The sequence below is a fragment of the Carassius carassius genome, chromosome 11 (genome assembly GCF_963082965.1).
Source record: "Carassius carassius chromosome 11, fCarCar2.1, whole genome shotgun sequence".
In the NCBI taxonomy this organism is placed as follows: domain Eukaryota; kingdom Metazoa; phylum Chordata; class Actinopteri; order Cypriniformes; family Cyprinidae; genus Carassius; species Carassius carassius.
Genome location: NC_081765.1, coordinates 23,453,283 through 23,479,236, shown reverse-complemented (window position 1 = coordinate 23,479,236; position 25,954 = coordinate 23,453,283). Strand labels below are relative to the sequence as shown.

Sequence of the window (25,954 nt, the reverse complement as noted above, 5' to 3'; positions counted from 1 at the left end):
TTCTGATGGTAAGGTTCAGGGTGGACCTTCATGCTTACAATTTAGGTTTACTGGTATTTTGATGCATGCCAGTATCAGTATAACAGTATAAAGTTTAATGTGTGAAATATTGACCTCGGAAGACTTCTGACTGATTTTCATTTCCATGTATTTTTTGTCTTTTGCAGCTTCTATGAATCTTGCCACATTAGATATCTGCTGCTGCCGCAAATGGAAACAGAAACCAAAATACTATGAAATTTCCATTTTGGGGTGAAGTATCCCTTTAAGATTAGTATGATGATTGATTTGATGGTGAAGAAGCATTGAATTATTATTACCACCACTAAAATACACCTCAATATAATCATCCTTTTTGATTTCCTGTTTTATTTGGATTTAATAGAATTTACAGCACAAATATGTTTTGGTATGTCTGTTAGCTAAAGTAATTACTTGTCATTTCTATTCTGACTATTCCTCTGAATCATTTATTAATTTAGATATTTTATAGGGTTCACAATGATGGGTAAATGCACATTAATGTAAACTGCCCTCTTTTAAGAATAGTTTCATGTGTTTCATTTATTCCCCCCCAATAAAATTTTTCTACAACAGCAAAGACATAATGCATAATAAACACACACTTGAAGTCAACCCCCCCCCCCCCCCAACAATAGATTGCAGTGGTTTTCTGACAGACGCATCCACTCTTGAAAATCGGGAGACTGTTTCGGTTTCTCTTACATAAAGTAGTTTCTCATATTTTTTGACATCCATTTCATTGAGTGCAAAAAAAGCACTCGGTTTTTATTTTCAAACAGCCGCTAAGCACTTTTTAATATTTTAGTGTTTAGATTTAAATTTTCACAGTTGTTTCCCCCTTCAGTAAAGTGGTACAGTCCGCTCATTCTGAGCAGCGCCACAGACAGAGATGAAGTGAATAACAGTCCGGGAGAAGATGGACTACATACCTGTAAACTAAACCGCACTAAACTGGATCATGGTTTTGTTACACGGATTCCGGTTTCTATACATACTATTTTCACGTGAGTTATTAATCTGCATTTTATTTGGTCGCGATATACAAATATAGAAAACTGGAACAGCTAAAGCAACAGGTTGAGAGCTTAGAAAACCCTGAGCCCGACTTTATTTTTAGATTGATCACGGGTCCTTGTGACAGATTTGACTATTGTCCATTTTCATTTAAAACTGACAATGCATTTACAATTTACTTTTTTTTTTAAATTAAATTATAATTATTATTTTTTTTACACTTTTTATTATTAAATTAGTCTGTTACATTTAACATTTTTACAAGTTTCAAGTTGTTAAAATGATTACTGATTTAAATCAATATGTAATTCTGTTCAACATAATTTATTCATCTTTATTAATGATTATTATAAAATGCCAACATATGTGTAATGTATAAAAGGGACTTCACAGCTCTTTAATTATAGAGCATAGACAAACATTTAAACTATTTAACATCCCAAAGTTTAATTGTGGGAGAGAATTGAAGGAAGTGCTGCTGAAATGTGTGTCAGGGAGTGCAGCTGCGTTATATCGGTACTTGGCTAGGTGGATGCAACAAAACAATATATGATGGTTGTAGTAGTAGTAGTAGCCCTTTATTGTCACTAGTCACAAGTACCAGTGAAATTAGCCATCAACCTGTCCATACATACATACAACATGACAAGGGGGTAGACAGGACAGGAAGACAGGGAATTGAGGAATCTCTAGCTATCTCTTTGAAAAAACAACACCCAGACTATGCTCCTTTGGGAGTACAGTGTGAGAACAGGAAAAACACCTCAGCAACAAAAAGCACATAATCAATACAAACAGACGACTTTGCAACTGGGGACGGAAATTGGGGGGTCGAGGTAATCCAGGAATCCAGTTTTATGAGCATTTCAGTGTTCAACTCTGAACTAAAACTAAAAAAAACCCTCTCAGTGAAGAGAATGTGTGAATATGTATAAATATTTTAGGGAAACGTTGTTTTGAGTTGGTAAAGAGCTGAATACTATTTTCAATATTAAGTAACGCCTGCCTGTAATAGTTTAGTTAGCATCAGCAACACATAATCAGGTAAAGTTGTCTTCTCCTAACGGCTTGTTTTAAATCTCTTTAACCTAATTGGGTGTTCATGGATGACCGAATCAATGAGTGTACGTCATTGGTGGGACCTCAACATCCCCCTCCTGCACTGACCCTTAGTGGGTGGGGGTTCACCATAAAGCTAAACAATGAGTCAAACAGGCAACAGAGAGGACAAAAGGAGGACCCCATCTACCATGAACAGAGCATTAATGAACGTATTATAGAATTCTCGCCTCCATTCCCCTCAGCAACACGATCATTCTCAAGTACAGTTGGAAAATGCACAGGAAGTTGCTCCATTTCCTCTACGTCAACAATGAATGAGTAAAGATCTCATCCACACATCTGTGGTGACTGGCTGTTGTATATTTTTATGCGGTGTGCTCCACCCTTTGACGAGAATTAGAGTAACTATCTCTTTGTTTGTGGGAGAGACCTCCTCCCTACTTGTTCTCAACTTGATCTGTTGTAAGAGTTTTCTCAGAATATTTCGGTTTCAACACCCTAATCCATTCAGACAGTAAGAGACGGTGATGTCTCTCCAAAAAATGACAGCCCCCACCTCTCTGCACCCCATGCATAGCATGGAATTTAACTTGCTGTACTCACACGCCCTTCTTTCTTTCTCACTCTGTGTTTTTCACATCAGCAGATCCTCCTTTTGGCTGCTTCTTTGATTTTGTCCAGCTTTCTGTTCCATAATCTCCCACACAAGGCTGGACAAACACACACTTTCAGGCTTAGAAACACACACACACACACACACACACACACACACAATTTCTGACTGACTGGATCCAGATGTTTTTAGGCATTTGTTTTCAGGTCAGCTCACCTTGTAATCTTTAGCTGATAAAGTGAATGGTGTGACTAAGCATTCTCAAAAAGAGGCACTAAGCAAAATCTTTTTTCCTTTCTTTTTTGGCCTAGACTGAGAAAGGGCTTTTGGTAATAAACACATGCCTGTCTCTGACACTATGAAACGTACCATTACACTCAAACACCATAATACTAATCATGGACAGGGCAGTAGTCATTACAGTTAATGCTGAAAGCTCACTTTGCTCATGAGTGTGTTTGCTGTTCCCCTGAATTCTATGAAAAGGATACAGTTTTTTCTAATTTATAAGTATTAGAGGCACAAAAAAACATTTACTTTTTTGATAACTCTCAGACATGAAGGAACACAACTGTCACTGGAGCAGTACCCTTTCAAAAGGTAGTAGAAAAATGCTATGCCTTTAAAATACTAATGTGTATTATCCTACAACATATTTAACCTACAACAAAAAGTAGCGTGTCAAAGACTTAATATGGTTATTTAGTTTAGTTTCCAACAACTGAAATAAAAACGTAATTTCAACATAATCTGTTGTAATAGTTAATTCAAAACTTTTATAATGGTCAGCTAATTTTAATGGCCAAAAACTTACACAATCATTCGGCAATAATTGTTACACAAGTCAGTAACATTACTGTACATCATGAAAGGAAGCCAAGTTAAGCATTTTAAGGAATAAATTAACAAATTAATATCAATGTTATACATAAATTTTTAAGCTCAACCTTCAGTACTGTTACCCAAGTTATTGCAAAACAAATATAAGTTTATCAGTTACTAAAAACTAAAATTTTCTGACATAGTTTTTGCTTGTATTTATTTATTTATTTATTATATTTTTTATTTGCCGGAAAATAACTTCACACAAAACAGAGGGACATTTAGGTGTCTCAGACTTAACTGGGTTGCAAAAAAGAAAAGAAAAAGAGTTTCTTAATTCTAACTGTCTTAACGGTTTTATAAAAGCCATTATGAATTTGCAATACAAATATACCTTTCTGAATATAATTCTGCATATCTCAGCTTCCTGTCTGGTGCTCTACACATGGGCTAGAAAACACCACATGACTTGTAGCTATCAATCATACACTTGCCGACCTTATAAACCGTTACAGAGATAAACTAGCCATCAGACACTAAACGACTGAGGATCACAGACTTTTCAAACTGTTCCAAACACAACAAACTCATGACTCTAGTCTAGGAGAACTAGGAGATGCATGACAAATGAAAACAATATGTGATATCCTCCAACTGGATAGAGACACAGTTAGAAGCTAATAAATTAAAGTCTGTGCATATCATATTCACAGGTTTCTGGCAAAATCTGCAGACTAGCTGTGACTCATAAACTAGGGTCAACTTGTGTTTTGTATTCCAGCCTTAAGTGTAATTGTGTTAATATCATCCAATAATGTTTTTTTTTTCTCAATCTCTTTCTGGCACAGTGCAAAGTTGCAATGGTGTACAGGTGATTGTGAAAGATGAGAAGAAGTTTGCTATGCTGTTCAGCTCCATCGTTCTTCCATGTCATTACACCACCCACTCCTCTCAAACCGCCGTGGTGCAGTGGTGGTACAAGTCCTACTGTACAGACCGTACTCGGGATTCCTTCACATTTCCAGAGTCCCTGGGGGTCCGTGTATCTGATCTGGGAGCCTCGTCTCATCTGGACTGCTCTGACAACAGCCGTACAGTCCGCATAGTGGCTTCAGCACAGGGATCTTCCATGACATTAGCAGAGCACTACAAAGGAAGAGACATCTCCATCATTAACAGTAATGTGTTTCTGCTGCGTTTAAAACTGTTTTTGTTTTGTTTGTTGTTTTTGAAGAGGTTGAGCTTGAATCAAGGTGAAGTTCAATCAAATATGAGGCAGAATATTTTTTATTTGATCATAACCTTATAAACATTTCGGTGTTTTGAGAGCAATTAGCTTCACAACATGATGACATTAGTCAGCTGGAAAGTTAAATTCCAAACTTAATGACTGTGAACTTGAGGGGAACTAACTCATACAGCCACAAATATTGGGATTCAGTTGTTTAAATGTAACTGTGAAATGACATCAGTTCTGAGAAAATGTCTGGCATAATTGGTTTGCAGATGCTACTTATTTAATATTTATTTTTAATGCAATGGCATACATGAACTGACATTTAACTGTGGCTTAATGGTCCAAGTACTTCTTGGGGCCACAGTGTAATAAAATCATCTTGTTATGTTATTACATTTTGAGCCCGCTCTATTCTCAAGTCTGCAATCTTGTGCATAATCCATCTCCCCCTTAGGAAACCCAGCTGACTGTGCTGTGTTTTCCTGTTCTTAAATAGGGCTGTTTTTTTCTAGGTCACACAATGGTCAGGAGGCTGGACCTCATAAAGGTCTCACAAAACACCCCCACAGCTTTCCTTATCAAATGCAAACACCCTCTCCTCTGACTTTAGCCATCAAAGCTCTCCCTCCTCCAGTCACCTCTCCAACAAAGACTACGATTGTTCTGACTAAATATTAAAGGAAGATAATGAGGATGAATGATGTCTTGTTCCTACTGATAAAAAAATGTTAATTTCTAAAAGTAAATTGCTCAACTGTCAGCTAATATGTTTTTATGTTACTCTGGAATCCAAAAAACTAAATACAAATATTAAAATTAGACAATTACTCACCTACTATTAGCTCGGGTTATAACCAAATAACTTCTAACCTTTTCAGAAGCAGATCTTCGCATTGGACAGCTGCAGTGGGGCGACAGCGGTGTGTATTTCTGTAAGGTGGTCATTTCTGATGACCTGGAAGGGATAAATGAAGGCCAGATGGAGCTACTGGTGCAGGGTGAGTCTCATGAGTGCATATCCTTCTCAAAAACTGAATCAGCACTGCAAAAAAGTCAGTTGATATCTGTATAACATGGTTTCAGAAAAGTCTGAACTGTTAAAAATGATCGAAAAAGTGTCAGTGAACGCCATGCTTTAGGGACTCTCAATATTTGTGATTATTTACAGAGTTTCCTATAAAGAAATCGACCTTGTTCTCCAAAAATTTTTACTTTTGTGTGTGCATGCTTGGTTACTGTGTCTAAATGATTGTTCATGCCAATCCCAGTCTGAATTCCCGAGTGCACTTAAAGCGCTACCATGACGACAACTGTACAGCGCATGCCTCTCGACAGGGCTCAGATCCTTAATAAGAGACACTATTGTTCTTCAGACCAGGAAGACCTCACATATTTTACACGTCCTGGACAGGATCACTGTGGAGAGAAACAATTTGTTTGGTGCTGTGGGACTGACCCTAACAGCATAAGTTATTACTGTGTCAGCTGGACAAAACAAAGTCAAACGCCTCATGCCAGACAAAGAGTAAATAACTGACCGTTATCGGTGTGAGCAATATAAGCCACTTCTTAAGCCGTTTCCATGGGAACGAAGGGGGGTTTTAGGGGACAGGGGATGCCAGGTCCTTTTGAACAGTCCTGTGAGGTGAAAATATATATTTTTTTAGAGTGTTAGAACTTACTCTGGAGGATCAGTGAGCGTGTTATGTAGACACTAAGAAGCGGAGGAAGGCACTGCCCTCTGAGTAATCAAGATGTAATTGGTTTACGAAGTGGAGAATGTAATCTGGAGTATTAAGTGGTTTCATCAAACTTGCTGTGTAGTCATGTTTTAGTTGCAGCTTAGCTCTCGATTGTTAGTGGTGGATGCCTTGGAAAGCAACACTATTATTATTTAGGATCAGGGATTGCACTGTAAAAATGAACAGTATTTAACAGTAATTTCTTACACTACTATATTCAGAATTCAGTCAGATTAATTAATACAGTTTTACTGTAAAATCAAAACATCAAACAAAACTCAACTCTTTAGAATAACCCTTTTTTTAACAAATTGTTGTCTTGCCAAGCAGGTGACCACATGTTCTTAGGTAAGGCAACCAATCACTGTGGAAATAAGTAGGTTATTATTCTAAACATTTAGAGCAACTGTAAGTTTTTTTTTAAACTTGAAATGTAAGTTTCAATTCAATCTGATGATACACTGCCTTCTAATAAGGTGAATGCCTTCTGTTTCTTTTTCATGCGTCCCCACAAACGTCTGTTGTGGGAGTATATAGTTTATTGACCGTGTATGAAATATGATTGATTTAAGGGAGCAACAAATGCACTTGTACAGCTATACACTGTAATTACAACAACAATATATTTACGAACACACAGCTAAACTACCCCTGTAAGTCTGATAATAACTTTCAGTCTACACAACACAGCTTGCCTTCCCCTATATCTCTGCCTGTCTCTCTCTCTCTTCACTTCTCTACCTCTCTTTGTGAGGTCCCCTTTACTCTCAGGTTACGGTTGGTTTAATGACTGTAACCGAGGAGTAGAGGTGTTGGATATTATTCCTCTTCCTGTATGCCAGCTCAGCACTTCCTGTCACCAAAGCCAGTTAAGGTGGTGAGAATGCGCTTTATTTCTGGCGGCTTGACAGTCATTGAAAATGTACGCTCAGTGTAAAATAGACTTTACCTCTAAAGCCACCCCTTCATTTGTCTCTCAGGGAAGGTGTTTGGTTATTAAGGTTATTGCACAGTGCTCTGGGACACCTTTTAATTTCAAACAATGCCAGCATTGTCTCAATGGTGATGACGTACCCTTGGCCTTGTCCCCCTTTCAGGTTGGTTAATGAGGCTGTGTGATTAATAAGTCCCCCATATTCCTCCACTGAAGCCTGCTGAAGCCCCCTCTACTTCATCTCTTACTCACTCTCTTCGTTCGTGCACATTAGTGAACCTGATCTGTGCTTGGGCCAGATATAAATACTGAACGAATGCACACATCTACATTAGCATAATCCCTGGGAACCAGCAACATGTCAACATATCATTACTGTCATTCATTTCAAATTAAGTATAGTTCAAATCTATTAATTTATTTACTGGCATATCGCTTGAGACGTACAGTACTAAACTTTACAGTAGCCCTGCTGGCAATATTTCCATTTTAGCACAATCAGATAAACTTAAGTATAATTTTAGTTGGACTTCACCACTTGTCCAAATACCCACACCTCTGGTCTTGGCCACTTGATAGTGCGTCCTGGCGACAGGTAAGTGAGCAAGACTGTCCAGATCTTAAAAACGCCAAAGCGCAGTGCCTTTAATACCACTCCAGAGCAGTATTCAAGGCTTAGTGTATCCCATCATGCATCATGTTGTGGAAATAAATTGCAAAATAAGATTGCAAAATAAGATTGCAAGAGGTCACGGAAATCTTTCCTATGTAAGTTAAATATGAATAATAATTAGATATTACATATAATTTGGTAGTAAAACAAAGTGCTACATGTTTTATTGCTGCATATATTAGTATATTTATTTTGTACAACATTTGGAAATGCTTTTTAGCACTTCATTAGAAGCACCACAAATTAAAATTGTCATGTTATAGGGACTACTGAACAGACATTTAGAAGTAGATTTTTAAATGCAAAGAATGTAAAATTAAAATAAAGCCATGTAAACACTTGCATTTTTACAGTACTAAAAGTGTGTCTTATCAGGTAATGAAAAGTTTGACACACACTTGTGGTCTTCATCCTCACTTAAACACTTTGGGCAAATACCGCAAAGTGTGGGTATTTGGCAAGGCTTTTGTTTTATACGTTTGCATTTGATTTATTCTCTGAACCAACAAAAAAGCCAATCATGTTTAAACCAAAAATCTACTTTTCATAACAGCTTTCACCGTAAATTTAATTAATCCACAGTCACTAACAGAGAAACTTTTTCATAATAACACAGAGCATTTAAGCATTTACCCACGACCCTAAACTTTGAACTTTCACTTGCTGCCCACTGCTGCTGTTTATGTCTGATCTTCTCCCTCCTCCAGGTAGGACAGGTGTGCTGGATGACATCCTGCCTGAGTTTGATTTGGAGATTATGCCAGGTACGCCTGCCATACCTCTTTCTCCCCCTGTCCTTTTTAGTGGGTGCTCTCACACAGGTCCTTTTCAGTTCACCTGCTTTATCTTCTGCTGCGATCAGCAAACTCCAAAATGCTCCAATCTGATCTGTTACCTCTTAAAAAAAGGACAGATCAATTATTGATGTTGTATAACATTACTGCACATTATATAGAGGCCACTGCTTAACTTCAAGTAAATAATCACATGATTGTTGCTTTTTATGGAAAGTAACACATTAGTTACTTTTACATCTCACCCTCTACCGAGGCTTTCTGTCTTCCAGAATGCTAGCAGTATTTCTTGCCTTTTTTATATTTTGTTTTAAGCCACTTACATTAAAGACAGCTTAATCGATTATAATGGAAGTGATTGTTTTGCTGCATTCTATCATGCAGCTTGCTTGCAGAGCAGGCACGCTGTCACACACGCATTCACTGTGGAGATCTTTACATCACCAAATTATAATGAAACAGAGGTTTTCAACTGTATTTCATGGTGAAAAGAATAGGTAAATAAAAAAGTAACATTAACTTTAAATATTATTTTACAAATTAAGAAGGGTATTATGTTAAGTTGGGTAAAAATTCAGGTTTTCTGATCTTGACAATGCTTCTTCCAACCCCAGAATCGATGATGTGCCAGTGTTTCCTGCACTATGCAGTAAAATAAGTCATATTTTACCTATATTTGCAGTCTAAACTCAATGTGATGAAAAAGGCAGTGCATCACAAAATAATAGCAGAAAAAAAAATGCATTTCCATTGAGTTGTCAAAAACATGCAGTGTGACCAGTGTAGTCCGATTCACCAACAAATGACTAATTAACTAAATTACTGCTTGAGTGGGGAGTTCTTTGGCGTGAGTGAGCAGGAGTAAGTATACTGATTAATTATTTTGTATAGTATTTTAAAATGTAACGCCAGTACGCCATATTAAGTTAATTGCCTGCGAGCTTCTCCTCCTGTCTGTACAGTATAATGCGACAGAGAGTCGAGTGGTTATGATGCAATCGTTAGCCTATTTTTACAAAAACTGTTTCTACGGGGCCATAATGTAACATAGAAGGTAATGGAGCCCTTTATACATTGTCGTGTATCTTTAGAAATAAATAATGGACAAACGGAGTCTTTAAACGCCTCAGATGTAAAGTTATTCGCTGTCAAAGTGATGCCAAAATGAATGGGAGTCAATGGGAATGCTAACGCAAGTGACGTTCTGCTACAAGATAGCGGCACGCGGCCGACTTCAACTTCCGGTCGACTTCCTTGCCACCTGCCTATGCCTAACGTTTTCGACTCGTACATTACACGTCACGCCCTGATGTCACGTGTCATTACGGGACCTTTACGGGTTGTGTGTGAAAGCACGCACATATCCCGTGTAATCACTGGCCATGGCTGGACTGGCCATGGGTGGGCCGACGTGCTTTTTGGGCCGATATCTCATACTCATACTGTTTTTTTTTTTTTTAACGGCCCATAAAATTTGTACATCGGCGGCCCATTCGTTTTGTTTTGTTTTGCTTAATTGGCGGCGCTTTGTTTGTGCCGGTGTAATGCATTGGTCAAATTCAGTGTTAGTTTTTTTTTTCTGACAGACCAGCCCATGAAACACGTAGATCAGCGGCCCATTGGCTCTTTTCTTGATTGACACTGGGCTGGCCCAATCACAACTTTAAACGAGTGAGCGAGCGGCAGCAGTGTCAGTGTGTATCTGTAAAAAAAGATGGAGAAGAAACGCAAGGAATTTGCAGATAAATAGCGTGAAAAAATAGAACCAGGCCCTTAAAGCAGACACTGTAAACTGTGTCAAAATATATGTTTTCTGACCTTCATCAGCTCCTGTGGCAGATGATGATAGTGAGGACGGAGGATCAGGAGAGAGATGAGAAAGTGTAGAGCCTGCGGTAAGCATAACTACTTTCAAAACACTTAGGCCATGTCATGAGTGTAGATTATTTCCACATCTGCATAGTTGACGATTACCGCAATTCACTAGAAATTTAATAAGAGGCGTTTGTAAACCATGTTTTCCGCCAAAATAAAAGCTTGATGCAGTTTGCGTCAAAATAAAAGATCATGTGCTTATCTCTTTCAAGTATTGAAATTGGTACAACTAATTAAGAAAGTTTCCTTTATTTTTTTGTGCATTTTTTTTTACAAAATATGACTATTACTGTCATTAGATTAATATTATAACTATTATTATGTGTAATGTAAATAGACACTGTGGTTTTAATTTTTCTTTGTTTAATTTGCACACTGAATATGGGTTGGAGCTTTTAATTTTGAACTCTCAAAGTGCACCAGATTAATGAATTTAACATTAAAATGCACAAAATTTTCTCACGGGGGGGCATGCCCCCAAACCCCCCTAGAAGGACCGAGGACACACCACCATAGTTTTAACAAAAATCCTGTAAGAAACACTGGTATTGCTATGCCAGAGCCGCTTATAGCTTGTTTTAGAATTCACCGCTGTGGAGTATAGTTCAACTGTATTAATAAATATAAAATTTTGACTTATTTCATCTGTTAACTCTCACTCGTTCCTATACTCACTCATTACATGGCATTAGTGCTTTAATGAATAGGAGTTGGTATGCATATAATTAAGGGCGTGCAAAGATGGGTGGTGTTTATGATCATATAGTGGGGTGGTCTGGGCAAAAATGCCCGGGCGGATTTTTTGTCCCAGTCCAGCCCTGCCACTGGCAGTGTGAAAAGTGCAAAATCTAGCGACCCGGGAACAATTGCCGGAACACTTTACCCGTGTATTTGCCGGAATCGCAGTGTGAAAGGGGCTTAAGTATGTAGTATGTGTGTGAGAGAGACGGTTACCGTTGGAGTCAGCTGTCTTAACCGTCAGTGACTTGTGTACCTCAAACACATACTGTATGAGCTTCATCACTGTGTCTGTCACACCACTCTGTTCCCCTTTCGGGCTTGAACTGATGATAAAACTAAGGACATTATTAACTGTTCCATCCATCCATCCATCTTCTTCCGCTTATCCGGGGCCGGGTCGCGGGGGCAGCAGTCTAAGCAGAGAACCCCAGACTTCCCTCTCCCTAGACACTTCCTCCAGCTCTTCTGGGGGGACACCGAGGCGTTCCCAGGCCAGCCGGGAGACATAGTCTCTCCAGCGTGTCCTAGGTCTTCCCCGGGGTCTCCTCCCAGTGGGACGTGCCCGGAACACCTTCCCGGGAAAGCGACCAGGAGGCATCAGGAACAGATGCCCGAGCCACCTCAGCTGACCCCTCTCGATGTGGAGGAGCAGCGGCTCTACTCTGAGCTCCTCCCGGGTGACTGAGCTACTCACCCTATCTCTAAGGGATCGCCCAGCCACCCTGCGGAGAAAGCTCATTTCGGCCGCCTGTACCGGGATCTTGTCCTTTCGGTCATGACCCAAAGCTCATGACCATAGGTGAGAGTAGGAACGTAGATTGACCGGTAAATCGAGAGCTTCGCCTTGCGGCTCAGCTCTTTCTTCACCACGACAGACCGGTACATCGACCGCATTACTGCAGAAGCTGCACCGATCCGTCTGTCAATCTCCCGTTCCATCCTTCCCTCACTCGTGAACAAGACCCCAAGATACTTAAACTCCTCCATTTGAGGCAGGAACTCTCCACCAACCTTAAGTGGGCAAGCCACCCTTTTCCGACTGAGGACCATGGCCTCGGATTTGGAGGTGCTGATTCTCATCCCAGCCGCTTCACACTCGGCTGCAAACCGTCCCAGTGCATGCTGAAGGTCCTGGCTTGATGAGGCCAACACGACAACATCATCCGCAAAGAGCAGAGACGAAATCGTGTTGTCACCAAACCTGACCCCCTCCGGCCCCTGGCTGCACCTAGAAATTCTGTCCATAAAAATCATGAACAGAACCGGCGACAAAGGGCAGCCCTGCCGTAGTCCAACACGCACCGGGAACAAGTCTGACTTACTGCTGGCAATACGAACCAAGCTCCTGCTCCGGTCGTACAGGGACGATTATTAACTGTTTTTACATTTATTTTGAAAGATGAAGCTTGCAATTATGGAAAGGGGTGTTACATTTCCAACAAGTGTTTGCGGCGTTCGGCCAATCATGATGCACAGGGTCAGTTGGCCAATCAGAGCAGACTGCACTTGTCGGTAGGAGATACCTTGTAGAAAACGATGCATTTGAGAGAGGCGGGGCATAGAGAACCTACAATAATGTACAGTATTTGTTAAATAATAGTGTGTTTTTTAAACATTAAAGCATGTAAACATATGCTGTTACACCAAATACACAAAATAATGATCTTTTAAAAAGCATCATATGACCCCTTAAATAGACTTTTCACCCATTTTCTCCATGTCTGCAGTCATCGTTCACTAGTTGTATTCATTCGTTTCTTTGCTTGGGCACTTCATTTATGTTCCTAGAATTTTCTTCTTGTTGATGCAGCAATGCATCATGAAGTCAGAGTTATTTGATTTAAAGAGTAGAAAAGTAATAAATATTAGATTTTTTTTTTTTGCTTTTAGAAGGTGATATATCTTCTAATTAAAGCATTAGTGTATTTTCGAGTGTGTTCATTAATTAACTTTTTTAAATTTAATTTTTCATAAATACCTTGAGATGCTTTTAATTGGGTTTATATTATCCTTAAAAAAGTGTGTGGGAACATGTTAAAGTCACACACAGATTACAATGGTAACAATTCAATTTGTTTTATTATAAAATACATTTTTTATACTAAGCATTTGTCAGTACAACATACATTTCCTATTTCACTTTACTTCGTTTTTTCAAGGCAATCGGTTTGCATGCTTTTTTTAAGTAAGCCCAACTAATTAGATTTTACAGTGGCTTGTTTTTGTGACACATCAGGACACAACTGTGTCTAATGACATGGGTATGACACAGGTATTACAAGGAGAGGGTGACTTATGAGGACATAACCCATGTCCCCATTTTTAAAAACGCTTATAAACCATACAGAATGAGTTTTTTCCTGTGAGGGTTAGGGTTAGGGTTAGGTGTAGGGTTGGTGTAGGGCGATAGAATATACAGTTTGTACAGTATAAACACCATTACACCTATAGTGTCCCCACTTTTAAAAAAAAAAAAACGTGTGTGTGTGTATAAATTAACTGCAAAGTTTACGCTCTGTTGCTATTTAACATATTATTCAGATGTGAGCAAAAAGAACATTAAAATTTAAATATCAAATCTGTTTTTTTTTATACGCAATCCTGGTATTATGGTGTAAATTTGAAAACAAACATTCCAACTTTTAAGAAGTTTGGTCTTCCGGAAGTACTCAGAGGCATATAATTATGAACATTCTTAAGATTGAAGTGTATCTGTGTTGAATAAGAGGTCAGCAATGTATACTGTTGGACACCACACCCAGAGGAAATTCATCATTAGGCCCTTAGACGCTCTCCCTTGTGGTTGATCATGATCAGAGACAAATCCTGTGTGCAAAAATGATTTCAGGACAGCACTTCCTTCAGGATCTGCTTTTGCCATGGAAACCAAGTTTCCTGATTAGTCTTTTTTTGTCTCCCCTTTAGAGTGGGTATTTGTAGGAGTTGTGGTCCTTGGTAGTGTTCTCTTTCTGTTGCTGTTTGGGATCTGCTGGTGCCAATGTTGCCCTCACTCCTGTTGTTGTTATGTACGCTGCTGCTGCTGTCCTGATACATGTTGCTGTCCAAAACACTGTGAGTACACAAACACACACATACATACTACACACACTGCCCATATTCACAACCTGAAAAAGCATTCCCAATTGCCTTCAAAGTATATGAAGCTGGGAAGATGGCAAAGAGCGGCCAACCTCCTCAGATTGCCATGTATCAGCCTTACTACGTTCCTGGTGTTCCTGTGGTTCCTGTAGTTCCATCAGCCGCACCATCCATCATTGAACCCAAGTTGACTACAGTGTCTCGTTCAGTAGAAAACAATATAGCTGGAGGTAAGTGACAATACAACAGAATCTGCATTTGCATTGAATAACTACATATGACTGAAGCAAGTCTGCATCATCAAACTCAAAATAAACTCAACTAATATCTTGTAGAGTTTGCACTGTAACTTTCATCTAAGGTTGTTAATGAATTGTGGTTAGATGAGATGAGAGTGCTTGCTGTATTTAAGTATGTGAACATGAGCTGATGACAGTAGACAAATATTTGGAAATAGAATGTTAATGAAGTTCTAAAGATACTGAGAGAGGAAAAAGCTTGCTTTGTGAAAGAAGCAGTTGTGTGTTGTTTATGAGGATGGCGAATAGTTTCACAATGAATGTGTTTATCTATAAGAAGTAAAACATTTTATATAAAAATTAATATAGCTGTTTATTGGCCAGTGTATTTATTCACATATATATTTTTAATTAATATACTGTACTGATTCCCCATCTTATTTTTATGTGGCACTTATCATGATCCATATTTATACTGGCTGAGTTGGATTGCAGGTGGTATGTAAATAAGACAGGGTTTTGTGCTATGTCAGGCTAAATGGTAGCAGGTTAGTGAATTAACCTCTGAATGCAAAAATTGCATAAATACAGTGCGCAATAATCTAAAACTCTTTGTGCATGCTTCTGTAAATCTTCTGTGTGCACTGTGTGAGTGTTACATGCATGTGGCTTAGCCTTAAATGATGCACTGAATGTTTGGTAACAAAGACACAATAGAAACACACAGGTCATGTGTGTATATCCACAGTGTGCACTTGCTATCGACTCCAGGCCAGTCAGGGTCAGGATGCTATGAAGGTTGTGTACTACTTAGTCCATGTAAGCCTGTATGCAGTCAGCATGTTTCTGTACACTGAATCTGTCTGTATAAAAAAGAAAAGCTGTATTTGAGTTAAGTTGAGTTAGTAAAAATCTATTTACTAATGGTCAGGAGACACCTGATGGCTTGTCTAATTTATTTCATCATCATGATCATCATCATTTAAACACTCCTGAATGAACCTGCCTTTTACATTAAAAGGCATGTTTTTACATTAAAAACTTAAAGGGATAGTTCATTCTCAAATAATTATAAAATTCAGTCATCATTTACCTTCATGTCATTCCAAACCTGTATTTTTTATCTTCTTTGAAACACACAAAAAAGATGATATCTTAAAAGATGTTTCAGTTTTTTTTTTTTTTGTCCATACTCTGAAAGTATGTTGTTGATCACAGATTTTCCCTTTTGAAATACATCTGCGATTGTGCATGCTTCTAGAAAGTCCATGATGACAGCAGGTGTTCCTGTGGCTTAGTGGTAGCAGCCCAAAAGGTTGTGGGTTTGATTCCCAGGGTACACACATACTGGTAAAAAAAAAATGTATAGCCTGAATGCACTTTGGATAAAAGCGTCTGCTATATGCATATATGTAAATAATGATGTCATTGTGTCAGCAGCTGACAGCCTATCAGAACTGAGCTCTCTGCATGATGGTGACACAGACTTCAGACAGACCTATCGCCAGGTCCAGAGGAAGGCACTACCACCCATCAGTGACTACATGGAAGAGCCACATATCCGAATAGCATCGACTGGTCACGGGTTTCGGCCCTCACACTATCAGAGCAATCACTCTCTGGATGAACATGACAACAGGTACAGTATGTGTGCATGATCTAATTATTTAGCAAACTGAAGACACGAGAGAATTGTTTCTTTAGCCCCAAATCAGCATATTATAATTATTTCTGAAGGATCATGTGACACTGAAGACGGTAATAATGGCTGCTGAAAATTCAGATTCGACATCACAGAAATAAATTCAATTTTAAAATATATTAAATAGAAAGCAGTTATCTTAAATTGTAACAGTATTTCATTATATACTTGAGCATAAGAGAATTTTTCAAATACATTTTAAAAATCTTTCTAACCCCACACTTTTAAACTTTTAGTATATGTGTGCACTGATAATATCATGACTGTTTGCAGATGGAACTGCCGTTCTGAACACCTGCCCCGCAAAGCCTTTGATGCTAGGGGGCGCACAGGGTCACTAGATGAGCTGGAAGAGTTTGCTATATCATACGGCCCACACGGTCGTCAGAGAGGTGACTATCATGGACCTCAGCAAGACTTTCAAATGGGTCCAAGGTCACGGGACCATCCCACATCATACCAAGATGGGCCACGGTATTCTTGTGATGATGATGACGATGACTGGCGTCGTAGAGGCTCACCACCTTCCCCACCAAAAAGGCGCAACACTGCTGACAGTGAGCGTTACCTTGCTCGTCAGAGGTCTTATGATGATACCTACCTGAACACTCTGCTGGAGCGCAAGGTTAGGGGCCATGGAGAGAGAGCTGGGAGGGCTGATGATGACAGTGACACACCCTCAAAAGGCAGTTCCAAGAAGAGCAGTGACTGTTACAATAGCAGATCACCTAGCAACCGCACCGAGGAAGATGATCCTTTACCTCCGTACTCTGAAAGAGAAGCAGAGAGGTTTAGAACTGAAGAGCATATACGAAGAGAACGGTACAGGACTGCTGATCCTGCCATGCAGCCTTTTTCATACACACGTCCAGCCCATGGACTGTCCCATACGTTACATGAGCGCAGGGAGGATAGGGACAAACCCAGGAAACTGGTGAGTTACTTATAATCGTCTGCCCTGGTTTCTGTACATTGAAGACTAGACAAAACTTCCTTCAAGCCTAAAGAGAAGAGACAATTGAGATTCCATTAATATGAAAAATAGTCTCAAATAGTAAAATGCAAAATCCGTGAAAACAAGCTGTATCTTGTCAAAAAGCATAAAAGTTTGAGGTCAGTACACATTTTTTTTAAATAAATTTATATATTTATTGAGCAAGTATGCATTAAACTAATGTAAAGTAACAGTAAAGACATGTATAATGTTACAAAAGATTTTTTTTTCAAATAAATGCTGTCCTCTCTACTTATCAACTGTATTTTTTCATCAATATTAACCAAAACAACTGTGTTAACACTGAACTCTGGATTAATGGCTCCTGAGAATTCACCCTTGCCCTCACTTGAATAAATTGCATTTTAAAATATATAACAATTTTGATAATTATTTAAAACTGTAATAGCATTATTAGGAATATCACTGTTTTTACAGTCTTTTTGATCAGATAAATGCAGCCTTGGTGAGCATAAGATCATACTGACCCCAAACTTTTGAACAGCACTGTTCTTTCATTTGTTTCCTAAAGAGGGACTCTAAATGTGGAATTACTTTAACTGTACGGAATGTACATTTTTTGTATGATAAAATGTAAATCCTATTTTTTACAAGAATGTATATAAATGAAAGTCCGCTTTGAATTATCAAAGCAGGTAGACAGGTTTTATGTGTTTTTGTTGTTTACCTGAATGTATCATAAATGGCATCACTAACTCTTTACTGCATTACACTGGCACACTAACAACGCATCTGCAAACGCATCATGCTAATGGGTGTCTAATATGTGGCTCTTGGTGTTTTTTAACAGACCACTCATCTAAGCAGAGACTCTCTAATTGTGTGACATCGTCAAACTGAACTGACATCATACTAATATCCGTCCAGCTGAAGAGAAATGCCCCAGACACTAAGGATCAACCTCACAGAAAGACACATTTTATGCAGGAAACATTAACATGAAGAGCTTGGGAATTTTTTGCTGGTCAAGGGCAAGAACATATTGTGTGTCTGTTTTTATTTTATCTATTGATTGGTGTCTATGTGTCAAAAGACCTACTTTCTTAATTAGTCCTCAGACAAAAACTGCACAAAAATTATGTCCAAAATGACTTTGTGTTAAAATGAGATTCAACTGCTATAACATTCCTTGATATTTCTCTTATTATCTTCAGTACTGTAATGGGACACTGTCTCTGATATTTCAATATTGCCATTGCCTTTGTTTGCACTGTACTGTACTGTAGATTTTGTCAATTTCTATCAGTTGGGTCTTGAGGAAAGCATGAAAGATGATGCTTTTCATAATGTGCCAATTATTTGTATTCCACAGCTTTAAAGTAATGATTTTGATATGGACACTTGCTGTCTTTTTTATTCCTGATAACCTCAGTATGTTTATGATAAAATATCCCTGTTCTTTATAATCTATATCAGGGCATGTACACTTACCTCTTCTGTCTTGCTTCAACATACATAAAAAATAAATAAATAAATACAGTAAGGCATTTTTCAGCAGTACAGAATCTTGGGAATGCAGGAAACTGGACAGGACATAGAAAAGGAAAGGATGTTTCTTTCCAGGATAAGATTACAATACCAGGAAACATCTGATATGGGCCCTGACAGGTGTTAAGTGGTCAAACTTTACATTTAGAGCTCTGTACCTGTCACTTTTACATTGTGCTATAGTTGATAGTTAATAGTTGCACTTATTATTAACTATTAATAAAACATTTTCCTGTCAATAGTATGTTTATATTCTTTATAGCAACTTGTCATATTAAATGTGTGGTCACGTGTGATGGCAGTTTACAATAGTTTGCTTGAACACAACACAGCTTATTCAGAACTAAGTAAAAGTATAAATGACACTAAAACTGGACTAAAGCTGTGTTAGCTTAGGAGACAACAATACAGTGTTTAAGTTCTAACAACATTTATTAAGAATGTACCAAAAGTTTTTTCTTTGCAGCTTCATAATTCGTATCTGACAAATCTACTAGAAAGTAAGGGAAAATTGTTCACGTGCACGCGAACATCCCCAAACATATAGCTCCCCGGTTGATCCATAACACAGGTAAGTGACGCCCCCTGGTGGTTAAATGTTAAAACTGGCTCAAATATATTTTTTGCTTATATCGAATTTAGTAAACAACGCATTCAACGTATTAATCCTTTAACTTTGATCATTGATTCATATTTACAAACATAACAATGTGATAAGGATTCGATTTTGAACAGTAATCAATGAAAAAGCCTATGACCCGGTTCGGGTGTTTTTCTCGGAGCTGTGCACTTGTTGGTGGGTGGAGTCTGTGGCGTCATCGTGGAATGGGGGAGGGGGATCAAACTTCCAAAGAGCAAAGGTGTGTTTACACTGACTCGAGAGAATAGAGGTATATAAGAACATATCGGGACATATTTGCATCGCATGTTTTACGATGACGCGATTGCCAGCGTAAATTGTCTGTACTTGTTGTAGTCGCAGATATAGGATTTAGCTGTGTTTTGTAAAAATAACGTTACAGTATATTAAAAAACGCCTTCCGAATAACCGAAAAACATGAAAGAAGGACTGCAGCTCAAGGTGCTTGCGCTCGTGCTCTGCGTATTTCCAACAGGTAAGTCTGCATTCAAATTATCTGTCAGGGGTTGATGTCGAATATAAGGCTTGTTTCACTTGAGTGGGATACAGTTTTTAAATTATTAAAAAACAAATTCTGGTAATTTTATAAGTTCACTGGCGAGATTAATCATCAGCAGGTGCAAACATGGGCGGACAATCCCGATCACGTGATTTAAAAGCGTCATGCCAGCCGATATGCTACATTATGATCCCCTGAAACTTTGTTTATACTTTTCATTGTTAACTGTTCATCATATATATATATATATATATATATATATATATATATATATAGTTCTATATGTAAGTTCTCCCTGAAACTTGATTCTGTTCGCATGAGCAAGGATTTGTAAAATAAAGATTTTCAGGCCAGTTACATGCATAGAAATGAATAATCTTTAAAAATTACATAGGGAGTGTCATTATTTTTGTTATGCTCAGCTCTAAAATGTTTAATTGGCTGAAAATTGTTCTTTGTGTGTAATATCCTTATGTAATGACTAATAAACTAATGACAAATAAATAAATAATTGAAATGAATGAGCGTGGTCAGAAGGTGTGGAACCCTGATGCAAACAGTGTTATCTGAACCCTCTCCCTCTGTTCTCAGAGCTGTTGTCTATCCAGGTCACGGTTCCACAAACAGAGAGAAACACTATGTTGTTTGCTTCTGTCACTCTGCGATGTGACTATTCCACTTCTGTAAATCAACAAAATGTTCTGGTCACATGGCGATACAAGTCCTTCTGTTTGGATCCAGTGCTGGACTATTACTCAGCTGGTGAGTGGTGTAGGTCAGCTGAAAATATAAAGCTTGAGGGCTGCAAAGCTGTAATCTGCAGTTTGTTTGATCGGTTTGTCTCAATAGATGAAAGTTGAATGTAGTGACTAATGGGACCGTGAATGTTTCTTTCTTTCTTTCTTCAGCATATCAAGCAGCTCTGGGTCTGAAACAAGACCCAGCCAATGACTGTCCAGACAGTCAGCGCACTGTCCGCATAGTGATTCAGAAGAGAGGCCCCAATGAAGCAATACTGGGGACAGAATATAGAAATCGCAAGATATACATACAAAACAGTAAGTCTGGACACAAAAGAACTTAAAACTTTGAACAAGATGTTTTAACCCTATAAAACCTGACATATAAAATAATACTTTTTTTTTAATTGGATTACGTTATTGAATCTTATAACTTATAATTTAAAATATTTGATAAAATATAAAGGAAAAGCTTGCATGTGCATTATGTTTTGTACCATATTTGATACATCAGGCTTCTATGGCACATATAGTAAATATGGAGCACACACATTTAGAGGAAAAAAATATTCAAAGTCCCAAACTGAGCAAAAATGATGCAATTTTGTACAGTTGTTATTTATATGGAATAGAAATAAGATGAAATTCTGATAACTCGTAATGTAAATAATTTACAATTTCATAATAGTGTAGCAAACTACTTGCATAAAATGCTTAGAAATATCAGTTGCCACTTTATATCTTCCAATAATATGTATTAGTAAAATGATATTTAAATGTTTAGTTTTAAGATAAAAGCTCTGTAGTTTTAATTTTGGGGGGCAAAACACATGATGCAGTGGAATACAGTTATGATTCAAAAATGTATAAATAAATGTTCCTTTAAAGCCTGTTGTATCATATTTGAGACTTACATTTTACCATGATTTTTATATAAAAAAAGGAAAGATATATGTGTGTGTGTGTGTGTGTGTGTCTATATATATATATATATATATATATATATATATATATAAAGTAGACCTAAATTTAAGGTGGACATTTTTATAATCATACTATTAAAAAATAGAACAAATGTGGTAGTTTGCTTGTAACAGGTTTGTCAGCTTAAAAGTTTTGATCACGTTAATAATTTAGAAAAGCTGGTTTTAAAAATCTTATTAATCAGGATCTCAACTTACATCCCATATTTTATATACATATACATATAAATATATGTATATATATATATATATATATATATAGAGAGAGAGAGAGAGAGAGAGAGAGAGAGAGACTTATTCCTAACAATGTAAAACGTTATATTTGTTAAATTTTTGTGCATTACAATCAAATATTTTTTTTTTGTATGTGTTTCACAGGTGCTGACCTGGTTATTAATGAGGTCATGTGGTGGGACAACGGCATGTATTTCTGCTCCATAGACGCAGCTGGTGATGTCGTGGGAGACTCTGACAAAGAAATCAGACTCATTGTATATCGTAAGTATTAACGCACTGAGGAATTGTATTCAACCACAAAAACGTTTACTGATGCTGATCATACTCCCTCTTCCTCTCAGACTGGCTGACAGTGCTGCTCATCATCCTCGGTGGATTACTCCTCATCATACTGATGTGTATCTGCTGCTGCCAGTGCTGTCCTCAGAACTGCTGCTGCTATGTCCGTTGTCCCTGCTGTCCTCGCACTTGCTGCTGCCCAGAAGAAGGTATCCACATGCATTCGCTCTTTATCCCTTTAGTATCTTCAATATGTTACAGTATTTTTAAACAATGTTCAAAGTGTTTTACTTCGGCTGAATATCAGTTCCTTAAAATAAATGTCTACTGATGACAAAATCACACTCCACATAATGGATTAGTTTGTCAATAATAAAAATAATAATAATAATGTGTTGTTATATGTATATATGTAATATGTTATAAAATATATTAAATTTGTATTTTTTTGTATTTTGACAAAACTAAATAATCAGTAGACTGACAATACAAAAAAATAGGCAATATAAATATACATTTTAAGAATAAGTATTCTTTTAGATAATATGAATAACAACAATAATATTCATAATAATTTATTATTATTATTATAAGTATTTATTACTAATAACTTATAATTAATTTTAATAATATGTGGAACCTTGTCTTTTTTTAGCATTTTAACAATGAAAAATATTTGTGGACTACGACAATACAACATAATGTCCTTTATAAATATTCTATTATTATTAATAATGTTATTTCAAATAATAAAAACATAATATTTATGTTGAGTAATTTATGGCCTTCCAATACACAGTCCATCTTATAAAATTGTATTGAATAACAAAACGTAGTGAAATATTTCTTCCATGTTCATTTGTCTACTTAGCGGTGATGCGCCACAAAATGATGCGTGAAGCTCAAAAAGCAATGGTACCATGGCTCCATGGCCAGCCCATCTATGCCCCCATTGGCTCAAATGCATATTCTCAAGCAAACCCTTTACTATATTCAGGTCAGTATAACTTAATTTATCAATCTGTTAATTTATGTAAAGCTGCTTCTGATTAAAGTGACACTAATAATTTGTCCTCCACAGGGTCTTTTTCTGAACCTTCATCCAAACACAACTTTCCCATGGCCCAAATGGCCATTCCTCCTTCTCAGCCTGTCCCGCAAATGGTACCTCCCCATGGATATCATTCCAGTGGCAGCATAAATGGAAGTGTACATGGTAAAAACCAGATGTTAGATTTTCTGGAGAACCAAGTTAGAGGAATGGATATGGCTGCCCCAATGCTTCAGCCTCAACATCACTACATGGCAGTCCCCCTCCAAAGACTTCCTCATCAATATGCAGCCCAACAACCCCAGTATGTAACTCCACCACCTCAACCCATACCCCAAGCTGCTTTATCAGCCAGGCCTCCCAGCATGCTCTCAGCCCTGGACGAGATGGGTGTCCAAGGTGTGGAGCGCAGGGTCATCCAGCTGCCTCCCATCATGGGCCGAGCAAAACAGAGCTCTCGGCGGACCAATGATGGTGGAAGACACCGGCAGTCTAATCATTCCAGTGGTAGCTCTAACCGAAATGGCCATCATCGTGATGATTCCTGGAGGGAGCCGTCATCTTCACGAAGAGTGACTCAGCTACAGCGTAGCTACAGTGATGAGTCGGACTGGGATGACAGGCGTGGAGGCCGAGGTTCAGCAGGACGCAGGGGTGGTTCAGGTTCGGATGGGTCTCGTCCACGTGTTCGCAGTAAAGGGGAGCTTCTGGAGGAGTTGGAGCATGCAATGAACCACAGAGACAGGAGATATTCACCTCCTCCGCGTCGAGGCTCCTGGAGTTCAGACGAGGAGGACAGTTATAGAAAGGGGAAGCGATCTCAAGGGAGATTGTCTGAGAAACCACCAGCTTATACTTCCATTGACATTTTACCTGGCAACAGCAGGAGGAGTGACCACATCTCAGTAAGAATTTAGATTTATGATTTGTTCATCACTCCGAAGTCCCAAAAAGGACACACTTATAAAAATAAAAAAATAAAAAAAATAAAAAATCTGTCATTTATTAACCCTCACGTTGTTCCAAATCTGAACGACTTTCTTTATTCTGCTAACACAAAAGAAGGTATTTTGAAGAATGTCTCGGCTTGTTTGACTTTTATTGAATGAACAAAAACATATTCTTCAAAAGATCATCTTTTGTGTTTCGTATAACAAAAAAAGCCATACAGGGCTGGAATGAAATGAGGGTGAGTAAATGACAGATTTTTGTTTATGGGTTTAAAACTATCCCTCGGGTTTGTTGACATGGAGAGAGGGCATGTGATTTGAACACACATGAAATAGCCTTTTTAGTATTTTTAAGTCACTTTTGATAAAAGTGTCTTGCAAATGTAAATAATTGTTATGGTTTGTCTCATCATAGATAATCTCTCTTTTACAGGAGAAGAGCTCTCGCAGTGGCACAAGCGTTGTGATCTGAGTCATTCATTTCCAGCCTGATCTTTCATTACTCACCACCTACAAGTGAATGTCTACTGGACTACTGTCTGTCATTGGGACTAATTGTGTACTTCAGCACAGTAATTAAGCGGTGACCACAGATGGCCTGCAGTAGATCCCTGGAAGACAGTAAACTGTACATCTTTTTTTACACTTAATTTTATATGTTTTAAACAGCTTTTAGATGTTATTTGATCACTTGAAAACATTTCTTTGATTTTATATGTTTAACTTTTCACTGTTTTCACTGTACATTGTTTAATTATTAACCACTGCCAGGTTTTTGGTATTTGATTAGTACAGTTTATAGATGAGCTCACACTGATGGCACTTCAACTGAAGTTTGTACCTAAAAGAGCCTATTTGGTTCATCAAGATTCTCTGTTTACTTTTAGTTAGTCTTTGTAACTACAGTGTAGTATTTTTAATGTTGGTTCAGTTGTTTTCTTTTTCATTTCATGGTGTTGCTATCTAAATCCTTGCAATGATTTAGTTTGATATTTGAGTATGTATTGAGTACACGTGTATGTGTTATTAATTGCATTGTAAAAGAAGAGCAGTACATGCTTCAACTCATAATCAAAAGCTACATGAACAACAGTTTCCAAGAAAAAAAGATCTTTGAATTTCTCATGTGCTGAGATGTAAACACTGGCGGTAATAAAGTAACTTTTTACCAATCTTTTAGACTAGGTCTTATATTTGCCAGCATGTTTCGTTGTTTAATGCATAAAGTTTTTATTATTATTTATTAAATAATTTTTATGTAATTTCTTGTATTTGTTACAAGATTGATCAAACCAGCTTAGTTTATTAAAACATTTGAGGGTAGTGAATTGGTGAGACGTACAAACACAGGGCAGCAATTACCTCTTATCGTGACATAGGCAAAGCTATTTTTTGGGCCCCCCTTAATTATTAATAGGCCTATATAATATTACCACCCCAGCAAACAAAAATATTTCGTACTCGGTGGAAACCGTTACAAGACCGTTTAATTTGTGGTTAC

At 37.8% G+C, this 25,954-nt stretch overlaps 2 protein-coding genes across 6 annotated transcripts; both read left to right on the top strand.

Moving 5' to 3' along the window:
• Positions 1-893: 893 nt before the first annotated feature.
• Positions 894-19,065, top strand: LOC132153055 (immunoglobulin-like domain-containing receptor 2). Of its 4 annotated transcripts, none has more exons than XM_059562202.1 (9): positions 894-1,028; positions 4,384-4,713; positions 5,651-5,770; positions 8,829-8,885; positions 14,457-14,603; positions 14,687-14,860; positions 16,310-16,508; positions 16,845-17,505; positions 18,377-19,065. In XM_059562202.1, exons 1-9 carry the CDS (start codon positions 983-985, stop codon positions 18,410-18,412), a joined length of 1,770 nt encoding a protein of 589 aa, XP_059418185.1. In that variant the 5' UTR covers positions 894-982; the 3' UTR covers positions 18,413-19,065. The 4 variants fall into 4 exon arrangements, with proteins under 4 accessions (XP_059418185.1, XP_059418184.1, XP_059418186.1 ...); XM_059562201.1 differs by having other exon boundaries at positions 16,307-16,508; XM_059562203.1 differs by lacking the exon at positions 8,829-8,885 and having other exon boundaries at positions 16,307-16,508.
• Positions 19,066-19,880: 815 nt separating this feature from the next.
• On the top strand, positions 19,881-25,625 carry LOC132153053 (immunoglobulin-like domain-containing receptor 1). Of its 2 annotated transcripts, XM_059562200.1 has the most exons (9): positions 19,906-19,964; positions 20,097-20,189; positions 20,805-20,975; positions 21,122-21,271; positions 22,315-22,434; positions 22,515-22,661; positions 23,324-23,449; positions 23,534-24,408; positions 24,887-25,625. In XM_059562200.1, the coding sequence occupies exons 2-9, from the start codon at positions 20,132-20,134 to the stop codon at positions 24,923-24,925; spliced, it is 1,686 nt and encodes a 561-aa protein (XP_059418183.1). In that variant the 5' UTR covers positions 19,906-19,964; positions 20,097-20,131; the 3' UTR covers positions 24,926-25,625. The 2 variants fall into 2 exon arrangements, with proteins under 2 accessions (XP_059418182.1, XP_059418183.1); XM_059562199.1 differs by having other exon boundaries at positions 19,881-20,189.
• The last annotated feature ends 329 nt before the right edge of the window (positions 25,626-25,954 follow it).